The following is a 14010-nucleotide window of genomic DNA, read 5'->3' as shown; positions in this document are numbered from 1 at the left end:
GAAAATTGCAGCCCAGTTTTCCATACAAGTGCACAAATCTCCTGCAGTAAGTTAAAAGAACAGTAGGCTCTGCTGCACTGGCCTCCAGCTTTACCTGCTTTGAAAAGAAGTGAAATGCTTTCCCATAGGAAAGTTAGCTATTCAGTCACAACAAACAACAGAATCAAGATATTAATCCTGGCAGTTTCTCATCTCAGGACCCAGACATTCAGAATTTGAATGATCAGCTTCAAGGACAACTGAAAATCCTGCCTCAATATGCATGTCTTCCTAACAGGTAAACTGTCATCAATGGCATAAGCCACAGTACTGCTAGATAAAAATTAAGATACTGCTATAGTCCGATTTGACCAAGGAACATCTCTTCAGAAGAAAAAAAACCTTAGTAGTCTGTGAACTTCACAAGTGTCATTTCAAAAGTGTTGTAACTCCTACAATTTTGACCATATTACGTAATTTCATACCAGATTTAATTTTTTCACATTTTTAGATTCTTCGGAACAAAGCCAAGAGGTTTTGAATTCTTTATTTTAATAAAAGTTAAACATACAAAACTGAAATCAACACAGTCATAAAAATTACCTCCTCCTTTTGTTAACAAGAAGAACCTCTCTCTATGGATGGATTCTAAGCTACTAGATATGGATTTTAGGCTCAAGTAAACTGTCAGACATTTACACTAATCAGTGCATCAACAAATGCTGATGGTTCCTGATCTTATTTAATTCAGAAAACAAATTACAAAAGGGAACTACAACAACATAATATACATGGGGAATGGAGTTCAGATTAATGAGCAAGAATTACTCTTGTACGAGAAATAACTAAATCCAGTCTTGTTCATTAACTTAACACCATATTTTACAAAAATAATTATCTACACTGTATACAGGGCTATACGTTAACTTTTTGTGTCAGACACATTTCAAGATTGAGAGATAGACTACAACCCTAAGCAATACGTATGGCAAAGGGAAGCAATTGCATCCACAAGATACAAATAGGCCTGGACTTTTACACATGGTTTCCCAAATAAAATCAAGGAGGGCCAGCAATACTAACGTAAGTTAAACCTTGTAAGAGTAACCTCCTGTTGCATTTAAAAAAGCTGGATAAGCACAAAAAAAAATTCAGCACAATGCAGGTGACTTGCCATATTTACCAACATAAACGCACTGAGTAATTCTCAAGAGGAATAACTATTTCTATATGTAACATTTGACTCTTTGAACACTTAAAAGTGCTAATCAAACCTGCAAAGTGACTGAATACATCTTAGGAAGCCTACAGGTAGGTTCTCAAGGCCTATAAATCAAAATCTTCTGCTCCTGACAATAAATATGCTTACCTGCTTGGCACTAGCAAGTGCTTTTTTCTGGTGAGAACCTCCACCTTCTTGAGCTGGGAGAAGGATGGTGGAATCTTCAAGACTTTGGATAATACCCAACTAAGTTAAAGCAGACCCCCTGATTTTCAGTGGGTTTGCTCCAAGTATGAGTTGAACATCACCCCTTGTGCTGAATTCAGAGATTCCCCTAGTTTTTCTCCATACTCAGAAGAGGGCAAGAGAAATCTACATCAATTTATGATGAGCCTTGGGGAGAAGCAAGACGTCCTGCTGCTTTCGAAACAGTCCAAGATCTGGGAGTTCCTTCCACCACCCTCCCAACCTTGCAGAGATTTTGCAAAGTGGGAAAACAGCAGTGTATCTTCCTGCTTTTCAAGGATTTTCTGAGGCTCAGTGTGACAGAGACAAGCCCCTGGTTCTACCACTATCCAGCCTGGGCTAGGGGAAAATGACAGGGACATGCCCCTGAAGTCACACTAAGCTTTAGAGCATCTCTGAGACTTCATGTCAAAGCTCACTCCCTTCTCCTCAGTTGAGTCAATCATGAGCACAAATTTTGCCTACCAAGACCAGTCAAGCTTTGTGGAAACCCTGTTTTGCTCATGTAGATGGATTTTGTCAAGACTTCCAGCACAATGCATTCAACCTGTAATCTTAAAATTTGAACTGCACTGTTTCTGGCTTATGAATCATTAACTGGAGATTAGATGGCCCAGATTCATTACAAGCCAAGGAAGCAGATGCAGATTGTGATCAACTAACAATTGACTTTCAAAATAGAATAAAATCCAGAGAAAGTCATCATAATTGTACAAATTCTGCAGGAGTTACAGTGCTTAACAGCTATCCTGCAATAAGATGGCAGGCCTGTAAGCACATAAGAGGGAGCAAGGAAAGCTGGGATAACTATTTTATTTCACGACCATTAGTTTGATGGCATTCCCAACTAATGCTATAGGGATGGACACTTGAGAAATCAGACACTTCAGGATACTGCAAAGGGCATTTCTTCAACACAGTCTGACGTGTGCACATTTATGCAATTTACATCTTTAAGAGCAAAGGGGTCATCTGAACAGCTATTACCTTGCTTAAGGCTTGTACCAGCATAAGCCAACTGATGTCAACAACCATTTTCACTATGCGCCAATAGTTTACTTTTAGAAAAATAGAACAATAAAAAGGTAAATGTAAAGCCCTGCAGAAGTGATGTTAAGTCATTTTCTCCCTCAATTACTGGGGCATCAAATGTCTGACATTGTACTTGGATGTATCTTGGTACTGTGTCATGGGTTTGTCTGCAATTCCACACGTTCCAACTCCAACCTTCCCTGTTACGCTCTCAGGAGAAGCAAAGATACTTCGCTTTACCTGTGGAACAAATTAAAAGCACCAATTGTAACATTTTCAAATTTCAACAAGTCAGCAAAGGAGTGCTAATATCAAATGTTCACATGCATCATTCAAAAAGCAAAATACAACTACATTTTATTGATCATTAAACAGGAACCTTTAACAAAAAAGCTGTAATTGGAAATGAAGCACTTCTGCTCTGGTCATGGCACTCGGCAAGTCCTATTTTCTCCCAGTGAACCACTACAGTTCTATAAGGGTCCTTTCAATGCACAAAGAAGGGCTAAAGGAAAACAAAACCTTTTTTGCCCCTATAGCTATAAACTTCATAAAGTGTCACCAGCCTCAGTTGCCTGAAGTGTCTTCTGCATGCTCTGTTAAGGGTATCTTTACAATGTGGTGCTTATTAATGTTTTCCTTTGCCGCCACCACCACTCAAAATAATTTAGCATGCAAACAGCACACACTAAAAACCTAACTCACATATCAATGGGTCAAACAGAGTGCGAGTTATATTTGGCAATACCAAACTCGAGAATATGAAACATACAAAGAGCTTTGTACCACGTACATTATGGCAGCCTGAAAGCATCATAGTGCAAGCAACAATGCCACAAGCTTTATAGGCATGAACTTTTAACTTTACAGGTGCTACTATTGGAACGGTTGTTATCAGAAATCTGTTGTTCAAACACAAAGAATTATACTCAAACTTTGCTACAGAAATGGCTGATTCAGATATCCAAACAGCTGGAGTTTGCTCATGTCCTTACTTGTTTGTGCTTTGCTGGTCACCAGCACCCATTTTGGGCAAAAACCATAGAAGGGAAAGTCATCAGACAAATCAGATATCCCTTTGTCTGGCTTTTGCTTATTGGCTGCAACAGTCTCAGGCAGAAAGCATGGATTAGAAATGTTCCCATAGGAAATAATGGAAATTGCAAATGCTTGCCTAGCGAACAATTTCCTGGAAATGCATTGTGCTCGGAAACTGGGACCTGCATGCATATCCATTAGTTTATCCCACCCTATCTGCAGGGACTCAAACTAAGTGTTGTGATATTTAACAATACAGTGGTACCTTGGTTACAAACACCTCGGGTTTCAGACTCCGCTAACCCGGAAGTAGTACCTCGGGTTAAGAACTTTACCTCAACATGAGAACAGAAATCACACGCTGGCGGCGCAGCAGCAGCGGGAGGCCCTATTAGCTAAAGTGGTACCTCAGGTTAAGAACGGATTCAGGTTATGAATGGACCTCTGGAATGAATTAAGTTCGTAACCAGAGGTACCACTGTACGTTAAGAATATTATAAACAGATCTCTCCCATTGTATATTCCAGAAACAAAAGCTTTGCCTATAATATTATTTTGTCTTTGTTTGGGGGATTACTCCTGTGCTGCCATACATTTAACACAGCTCCTCTTCAGCAAGAAACCTCTATGAGTAAGCTACTAATGCAAGCATATACAAACCTGGCCTTTTTTGTTTTTTGAATAAGCTCTGTTGTTGAACTGCTGCCATTTGACTTTCTGGTCCTCTCGCTCTTGTTCCAGTTCTTTGATTCGCTGGGCCTTTTTCAAAGCTTTCTTCTTTTTATATTCTCGTTGCTGAGCAATCATTTCTTTTCTAAAATGAGAAATGGCACTGAAGGTTACTTATGTACCTCAGTTTCCTCTTCAGAAAGTCTAAGGGCGGTAATGTGTCATGGCAAGGTGGTTGCTATACAATCAGGGCAAATTTTCACAAAACATCAAATATGAAGAGATTAAGCCGAGGTGGTTAATTCTGAGTTATCAATACTGCCTTACATCCACATCTTTACCCACCAGAACTGCCTTCTTTTTACAACACTGGCAGTTCAGCCACAGTATATGGCAATGGTTTTGTATGGGCATTACATCTGCATTGCAACCAACTGGAAGCCCCACATCACCTTTGCTTTAACTTCACTTTTGTTCTCAGAACATGTAGATAAAAGCAAGGATACACTGATTAAGAGAGTCTCACCTTGGGCTAGGTGAATGTAAAGATAAACTCTCAGTACAATGGGGCTTCAGCTGTCCAGGCCCATTTCATTCTCCAGCTGTAGAAAGTGCTGTCATTCCTTCTGTAAAGCAATCTGTGCATTGCAAGTTTCAATAAAGCACAGCAATCCTACTTTCATGCACTACTACGAATAACAGCTCTCTTTCAGAAATCAGTTGAAACTAATGTCTTGCTAAACACAGAGCAACTCTAGCTCAGAATTTGTCCCAGGGGAAATATACTACTACACAGGGATGGAGCAATCATTTTGGAGTTCATGAGACTAACCAACTCAGCATGATAAGCATTAAAGTTAGTAGCACAAACCATAACACCTTCATCATAATCTCAAACCACTATGTATATGTTCACAGTAGGGATTGAGGATAATTTAAGAACTGTATTTTTAAGAACTGACCTAATTCACTCCATATATTTCAATCCATATTTAAATATTCTTTTTCATTTGGATTTTTTTAAAAAATCACAGATTAATGTGAAATTGGAAGGGACCTATGAACAAGCACAAACAGGACAGAAACTGACACATTTGACCATCCCTAGTTCTTAGTTCAGTCCTAAGATGGCAAAGACTGTTTTGGGCTTTACAAGTTTCCCTAGGTTGGACCTCTAAAATTGGGGCAGCGAAGCCCATATCCTAAGGCATTATTTAATTTTTTTGGGGGGGAGAATAGACAATGTGCATTACCTCTTTCCCAAATCTAGGGTAACTACGCAGAGTATGGTTCAATAATATCTAAGGATAGTGTTTACTTCTATGACTTTTTTGCTGTAAAATCACCTTTGGGAAGAGATGATTCATCAGCAAAGTAGCCTTACAGCTCTTCTTATTGCTATATGACACACTGAGCCAACTGAAAACTGTTTCAGCCACTTACTTGGACATGGGTTTGTTGCCACTGTCTTCCTTTGCTTTCCTTCCCTCTTCCACAGGTTTCAGGTTGAGCAGGGGTGTGACTTCAGCATTGCCATATCCCGAAAAGGTGACTGCAGCTGTGCCATTCTCTTCATCTATCTCTTCAATTTCAGCTTCATAACACCTGTAAAGATATCATGGCTGTAAGCATGTGAGTAATGGTTTACAACTCAACCCTACAAAACTTGTATTTGCAGTGATTAATATTAATATTAAGTTTCAGGACATTCCTGCTTCATTTTGGATTTTGGATTGGCATTTCAAGTCAAAACTCTTAAAACACAAATTCTGTTCAAGAATTGTCAGGTGCCTGGCACACAAACTAGTTACAATCCTAAAGTCCAAGAGCTGGTTAGTCAACTGATTTGAAATAAACTTCAGTTTTGAACCTTTTGTTACCACATATATATTTTCACCTTCACACATTTAACCTGACTTTTGTTTGATTTTGTGAGAACTAATTTGTTTAATAGAATCTGGAGGATTCATGTTTGGCTGTTTTATAATTTGTACTAATTTTCACCACCACAAGAGGCATTCAGCCACAATACCCATGTATTTCGAAGTTCTATGGGACTTACATCTGAGGAGATATGTATGCATAGGATTACAATGTGAGATTGTAATTTGACAGAGGTTTCACTGCCCTCATATAATCTCCCTCTCTGAAAGCAAGCAGTGAATTACTAACGTAAGAAGATGGATTAAGAAAAGCATTAAGCAATGTAGGGTTTGTGACAGTAACTTAAATGAAGATAGATAATCAAGGTAATTATCTATTTTTCTCAATCACATCACCTGATACTCAAATGCAGTACATCCTGAAGTAAACTAAGTGGAATGTCTGGGCCCAGGCATCTCAGGGGCCTAAATGGAGAAGCGGAAGGCCATGGCAAGAAAGAGACCCCAACCTTGCAGAAAAAAACTGCTGGTTGTCTTCTTCCCATAAGGTATTAAAAAATATCTCTACCAGCAGAAGGCAGGTCAAAGGCAACAGGACTAGGAGAAAATGTGTTGGTTCACACCATCACTTTCTGCTGTCAGCAAATCATACCAAACAGAATGACTCTGAGGGGTTTACTGCTGCATCCCACTTCAGCAAAGACCAAGGTGAATTGAATTTCTTCTGGTGGAGGACCATCACTGATTCACTTTGGAAATGTGCAAAAGGATACACCCTAGTGGTACATCACTATTTGTGAAGGGAGCTCTAAATGTCTTTATTCAACCCTCTTAAAATATTTGCCTGTGGATAGTTTTGGGAAGGATATTAAATACCCTGCTTTATATTCCCTTACCACCATGTCTGGATGGGTGCAACAACCACAGATCCTCCCAAAAGCAGCAGCCTTCTACATGTACACAATTGTGAGCAAGGACCTCTGCTTTCTCTAAGCCCATTCCTGCCCCACTTCAAAGAATAAATTTACAGTACAGAAAAGGGGGAGGAAGCAGTGGAAAAGTTTGCTGCCCTATACTTCTTTCCCTACTGCCACCTCAATGGTTCCCAAGTATCTTAATACAATCTCAACAGAGCTCCAAGTTTTGAAGTAAATGACATTCCAATTAACATTTTCAGATTAGTGATGAAATGTATACACAACAGATTTCAGTTACTGCACATCAGATTTTTCGAAGGTGGCAAATTTTAAAAGATATTAGAAGCCATATTATAGTCTACAACGTTCTAGTCAAATTAAACAATTAAAACAATGGACCTAGCTCTAAAGTTTAATATATTTTGTATTTGAAAAATACAAGATCCAATCAATGATTTTTACTGAACTGGTGCTCAGCCAAAGAGGAGAGTATAAACCAAAGGGAAGTATCTTACCATGGAACTGTATTATTTCATGTAACTGTTACAGAAGTTTGTTTCTACACTTACTGTCCATCTTCACTCCATATTGCCATACATCTGTCTCCAACCTTCCATGTGTGACTTGGAGGAGCAGAAGCAGAACTGTCAGAACTTGCAAGTGTTTCTGAAGGTTGTGTTGAAAGAAGGTCTTTGGTTAATTCTATAACTTCCTGGGGATGGAAAAGAACAAGTCGTCAAACACAGTTTAAGTAGTCTCACCCCTGCCTATGCATGAAGACTATTTACCAACTGCGGTATTGCTGGCAAATGGTAGCAGACTGAACAACACATGAAATTTGTCCGCATAATTTACTAAAGGTTTTTCTATAAGCTTTGGGAATCTGGTTTCTTAGCAAGTATCTAATACTACTCCCATAGCTCATCCCAATTTTAATATTGGGGGAGGGCAGCAAGGAAATTTCTCGTTTGCATTACAAATGAGTATTATATTTAATGGAAGAGTAAAAAGTAGACTGCAGAAAATGATACACAACTACAGAATGGAGTTTTCTGCTCTCCTTCCAGTGATAAAGCAAGTATTACTGAGACTTTTAAAAAAGAAAATTATTGTGCAATGAATGCACTGGCTAGTGGAAGAAATAGGTTTTTCAGCAAGTTTTCTTGTTTGAATACTGAAAATTGTTTGAATACTGAAAAACTGTACTTATGTGAGAATAGCCCACTATACACAAACCAGATACAAGGAATGAACGCATACAGAAAATACTTTTGTTTATAAAATACATATGAGCGAGGACTCAGTAGTTTCCTGCATATGTTTTTTGCTATTTAGAGATTATAAAGAAAACTATTAATAGGCTATAGCTACAGGTAATAAATTACATGTATTTTAGATTTTTAAATCTACTGGATTGTATCCAATACTGTTGTCCCACTTGTGAAACAGAACTTCTCTTTCCTTTCCTCTCCCTTGTACCCACTCAAAATCTGTTCCAGAAGGTTGGGGTAGCCTCTGAAGCAGATTTTTGGGGTATCCAGGGAAAGGAGAGGAAGGTAAAACACATAACACATTGTTGTCAAACTAATTTCCCTCATCTACTTTTTCCTTCCTTCCTTCCTTCCTTCCTTCCTTCCTTCCTTCCTTCCTTCCGTCCGCTTCCCTTCCCCTCCTCTTTTTCTCTTGTCCCTTTAATTTGTAACCATGGGGCGGGCCTGTGCATCATTTCATTTAGGCAGTTAGCCTGCCACCATCATTGAACTTTTGATTGAGATGAGCTTCTCTGAGAGACAGTATCTGCCTGAAAGGTGGAATAAAAATAGAACAAATTTTAACAAGAAAAGGAATAATTTAATACATATGCACCTTTCATATCTGATGCGATTAAGACTTGTCTTTTGTCCTCAGATATTGGCAGCTGAACAATAAGCTTGTAAAAGGCTGCTCTTACATGTAGAAATGGCAAAGAAAACATGAATGAACAAACAGACCATATGACAAATTCATTTGCAAAATACAGTCTAAGAGGAACGAAGAGCTAGAACCACTGATGACTGCTTAGTGCTTGCAAGGCACACCTGAGTCATATACTAAAGATAACAGCACACGTAATAGTGCATTATCTAGTATTCTAAATTTGTTTCCTAAAAGACCCTAGTTTACAGTGTTTTTCAAAAAGCAAAACTCAAATGAACACATAGATTAACATTTACTCCAGGACAGTGCTTTTCAATTTGTGGTAATCATTCCACCTGGCTTAATGTAAAAGATTACAAGTTTTTAAAAAAAGCATTTAGAGGTCAGTGTTAAAGTACCAGTATTAAAAGACTGCATACAGCACTGAGCAAAATATAAAAGTATGAGGTTCTATTGATTAACCAGCTACATTAACCCATTAAAACTTTTTAGCAACTAAAAAGGTGCCCCAATTGACTGAGCAGAAGGTTCTTAAATATACATATTTTCGGCACACAAGCACTCATAAAAATTGTGGGTGGCAAACACCATCTTTAAAAAAGCATTTTTTCTCATGCACAAGCAAATGCCTTTTCTGAGATAATAACTCTTACAATTCACATGTGAATCGTCTGAAAACAAAATGGCTTATTTGTTCATTTATTTCAGGGGTCAGCAAACTTTTTCAGCAGACCCCTCAAACCTTGTGGGGGGGCCAGACTATTTTTTTTTGGGGGGGGGGGAGAGAACGAATTCCTATGCCTCACAAATAACCCAGAAAGGCATTTTAAATAAAAGCACACATTCTACTCATGTAAAAACACCAGACAGGCCCCACAAATAACCCAGAGATGCATTTTAAATAAAAGGACACATTCTACTCATGTAAAAACATGTTGATTCCCGGACAGTCTGTGGGCCAGATTTAGAAGGCGATTGGACCGGATCTGGCCCCCGGGCCTTAGTTTGCCTACCCATGATTTATTTGACTTATATGGCCCCCTTCATCAAAATATCTCAGGGCGGTTTATTGCTTCAGAACTCTCATTTTTACTCAGGCATTGAGATGCCTTTAATCACTTTAATGAGGTGACAGCCCTAGTTCTTTGTGAAAGATTTTAAACCCCAACATTTAGCACATCTCGTTAATATCACCATAGTAAATTCTTTGCCACTGACAGTGTAGAAGATCCTCTTCACTATACGTGTAAAAACATTTAAGTTACAAAGCTATTTCTTATTCTCACCTGTAAGTCTTTTTTGAGTTTTAGTAAATCTTCATTTTCTCCATTTCCCGTCAAAGCAGCTTCAACTTGTTGGAGTTGAGCTTTATAGCTAGCTAACTGTTTTGCAAGGTCTTCTGACATCTGGAAAGGGAAAAAAGGCATTACAAAATACTGAAGGAAAAGTCTGTTTGAAAACAGTCTTGCAGAGGCAAAATACTTAGAATGCAAATCACTAATGACTTAGTGCAGCCTTATCAATAACAGAATATTTATGTAACTTGCCTTGGTTGGAAACTCCAGCTGGTCCACAGCAGGCTTCCCAAATAATGCCAGATTACCTTGGCAGTAATCGAGTTATAAGGTAGTCTCTTTTGTATGGTTTGTTCCCTTACTGCTGTGTTAATGTTACAATAACAGAATCGTATGGGGTAAGTAAACACCTGTTTCCACCCTGGGAATTTACAAGAGATGCCCACCTTATGACCCTGCCCTATACCTTATGTCATATATTACATATGGTGGGAGGCAGGTAAACTATGTTTGTTTTTTGCCCAAAGTAAGATTTGCAAGTACTGTACTACTAAGCTGTAGTTGATTTCAAGCCACATGGGTTAATGAAATAGGGATTACTGGCACTAGAAAGAACTAATTGGCAACACTTCCAAAGCTTTCTGCCTTACCCCATATGTTTTGATTTCAAACTGCACTGCAAATGAAAACTTTCACCTGTGGTGACTGAGAGCCTCATCTACCTGTCAAAGTGGCCCACAAGGGGTGAAGAATGTCAGGATTCAATCAGATCAATTGGGGCTGGTAAACAACTGCTCACTTGGTTACAGAATGTTACCTTGATTTCAGAAGCCTGAAAGCAAGTTTGCTTTTACATTTATAAATTCAATCAGAACAGCAATACCTGGGTGCTGTCAAACTTTCCATGTCTGGAAGCACACAATAGGACATCTCCCAGAAGAGCTGCAACACTGACATTGCTCTCTATATAATCTACCCCTTTTTCATCTAAACCTAACATTGTAATATAACTAGATACCAAAAATACTTTGATTAGGACCAAACAAGCTTAACATGATATGAAAGCTTTCAGGTTACATAGAATTCTTCTCTACTCCAACATTAAAAACAATAAAATATAAGGGGAGGTTGTTGTATTTTTTCTTCAATCTCAAGGAATTACTTGAGAAAGCCCTCTGCAAACTACATTCATACCTCGTGTTACGCTAGGTTCATGTTGCGTCTTTTTGGCTTGTGAATGCAGCAAATCCGGAAATGTATACTTCTGGGTTTTGCGTTCTGCACGCTTTGCACATGTGCTCTATTGCGCTCCCCGCTTGCGCAGAAGTGCCACTCTAGTTGTGGACTTTTCGGGATGCGAACAGCTCCCCGGAACGGATCGTGTCCACAACCAGAGGTACCACTGTACCACTGCTTTTTGCAGATACTTTCAGGTTTCATGGAAGCAACAGAAGCTCCCATCACAATTCAAGGGACTCACAGAATCTTTGCTTCTAGCTGACGAAATACAGTGGAACAATATTTAGAAACCACTTCTTTCCTTCATGTTGTGCCTCTTGTTCATACTGTCATGTGCACACGATTTGCCCAGAATCCAAATCAGAGCTGCCTTTAGGGAGGAGAGTGGTTCCTCATGAACCAGAAACATGACTCATGTCAATAAGGAGTTGTGCCTTCAGTGTTGTGGACCCAATTCCATGGAATGCCTCCGCTACACCAGAAGGCACCAACCCTACTGAATTTCAGGTGCCTGGTGCAACCTGTTTTATTGCAGGAGACCTTTGCACCTTGAATCCTTCTTAGATGTTTACATTTTTTTATTTATCGGTTGCTGTACACCACTCTAATGGTCCTGTTACTTAAGGGTAACTTATAAATATATTAAACATTCTGCACATTCACAGATTCTCTGTTGTATTCAGTTTTCCAGAACACAGTCCTTGAGAAGTATGACTATTCAACTGTTCTTAACACGAGAGTCATTTTCAGCATCATACTGGACAACCAAACCCCTTGCCTGACCTTGACTAAATCCTTCTCTCTTAGCATTAGTTTCCATAAGGAAATTCACAGCAACACATGGATTGTGTTTATGGATCTTCTGCCACAATTCTGTTATCTAGCCTTGGACAAACCTCTTTCCTCAGTCTTTGTCAAGGTGACAGATACAAGATGGTACAGATCACAGAGTGGGTGAGGCATAGAGTAGAGCTGGGGTGGAACTCTTGAGCATCAAACTAGTGCTCACTTTGGAAATATAAAAACTGAAAGCAATCCAAACACAGATCCTTTGTTAATACACAAGAACTATCCTAGTCCTTTCAACACCGGGTGTGAAGTTTAGAAAACACTATCTGTACAGAATTAGCAGAAGCCAAATTTGGTAGGAATGGCTGGAATAGCACGTGACCTGACATACTATTTTTCTGGTGCTGGAAAGTATGGAAAGCAAATTCTGCATATCAACACCATACTGTGGACAATACCCTCTTTATAATCACATTACACAGCATACAACCCGACAAAAAAGGACTTGACTCCAATTAAAAGGCCCATAGGCCGAAAAAAGCCCGCAAAAGCGGTGCCATTAAAACCCAGCTGTCCTGCTACAAAGGAGCGGGGGTTTCGGGACAGAATGGAAGAGCCGAGGCGGACCTCCCGTAAAAAAAAACAGTATAATCCTCGGAACACAGAAGGCGAATCTTGTAAGCCGACGAAACAGGCCTCCACGTGCGGGAAGCCCGCAGACAATGGCTGGCCGTAGACAAAACTTCAGGCGGCGGAATCACTGGGAACCGGGCGGAAAACGCGCCTGGGCCTGAGGGAGGGCCTAACGGAGGCCCCGGAGCGAGTGAGGAAGGGGCCGGAGGCCTGGAGAGCCGAGCGCCGTGTACGGAGAGGGGAGGTCGTGACGGAGGGTCGAGGAGAGCAAAGGGCCTCCCCGCCTTCGCCCTGAGAGAGGAGAGGGAAGTGGGGGAAGGGCCGCGCCTCTCACCTTGGCCTCGCGCGCCGAGGGCCTCTCTCCGTCCCGTCAGGCCTCAGGAGAAGCGGCTGTGCTCGCGCGCGCGCACCCACGCGAGATTTGCCACCCCCCTCCCGACCCCCAACGAACGTCGCCCCCTCCCTTCTTGCTGCTTCCTAGCGACGACGCAAAGAGCCCGGTCGGCGGAAATGAACGCTCGCGAGAGGGGGAAGCCGGACCTGACGAAGAAGCCGGATCACATGACCACTCCGAGGGTGGGGAAAGCACAAACCAAGAGGAGGATCGAAACCGATACTTCCGACTCCCAGTTGCGATTCCTTGGAATTCTCCATGTGCGGGGCGAGAGTGGCGGAAGTGCAAAATAAGTAGCGTTCGGCATGTGAGAGTCAACCCAAAAAACCCAATCTCGCCGCAGGGCTTATTATTTAAACTGATCGAATCTTCTAGGGGGGAATCGGAGCGGGATTTCTGCCCTTCTGAAATAATTATTTTGGCGGGGGGCACCGCTGCTTTTAACTGCCTTGTGCTCAGGTTCTCCTCGCTGGTTCCTCGCAGGCCTCTGGCTGGCCAATGAGAACAGGGCGCGGGACTAGGTGGGCCATTGGCCTGACATGTTATGCACCTGGAAAGAAGCCCTATTGGATCCCAACGGAGCAAGACTCTTAACGTCAAGGTCATGGGTTTGAGCCCCACGTTGGGCAAAAGTTTCCTGCATCACAGGGGGTTGGACTAGATGACCCTCAGGGTCCCTTCCAACTCTACAATTCTATTATTCTAAAATATAACCCCACTGGCAGGTACAGTCTTATTTTAATTATGCAACCAGATC

At 40.7% G+C, this 14010-nt stretch overlaps 1 protein-coding gene across 1 annotated transcript; it reads right to left on the bottom strand.

Annotated features, from left to right (window-relative positions):
• Positions 1–510: 510 nt before the first annotated feature.
• Positions 511–13426, bottom strand: SMNDC1 (survival motor neuron domain containing 1). The gene is made up of 6 exons (XM_083505029.1): positions 13194–13426; positions 10190–10309; positions 7556–7698; positions 5630–5791; positions 4178–4331; positions 511–2719 (listed from the first exon to the last, which is right to left on the bottom strand). The coding sequence occupies exons 2-6, from the start codon at positions 10307–10309 to the stop codon at positions 2582–2584; spliced, it is 717 nt and encodes a 238-aa protein (XP_083361155.1). The 5' UTR covers positions 13194–13426; the 3' UTR covers positions 511–2581.
• Positions 13427–14010: the final 584 nt, after the last annotated feature.

The sequence above is a fragment of the Podarcis liolepis genome, assembly GCF_965112155.1.
Source record: "Podarcis liolepis genome assembly, chromosome: 5".
Classification (NCBI taxonomy): domain Eukaryota; kingdom Metazoa; phylum Chordata; class Lepidosauria; order Squamata; family Lacertidae; genus Podarcis; species Podarcis liolepis.
The sequence above is the reverse complement of the archived record's forward strand: the minus strand, read 5'-3'. Positions and strand labels throughout refer to the sequence as shown.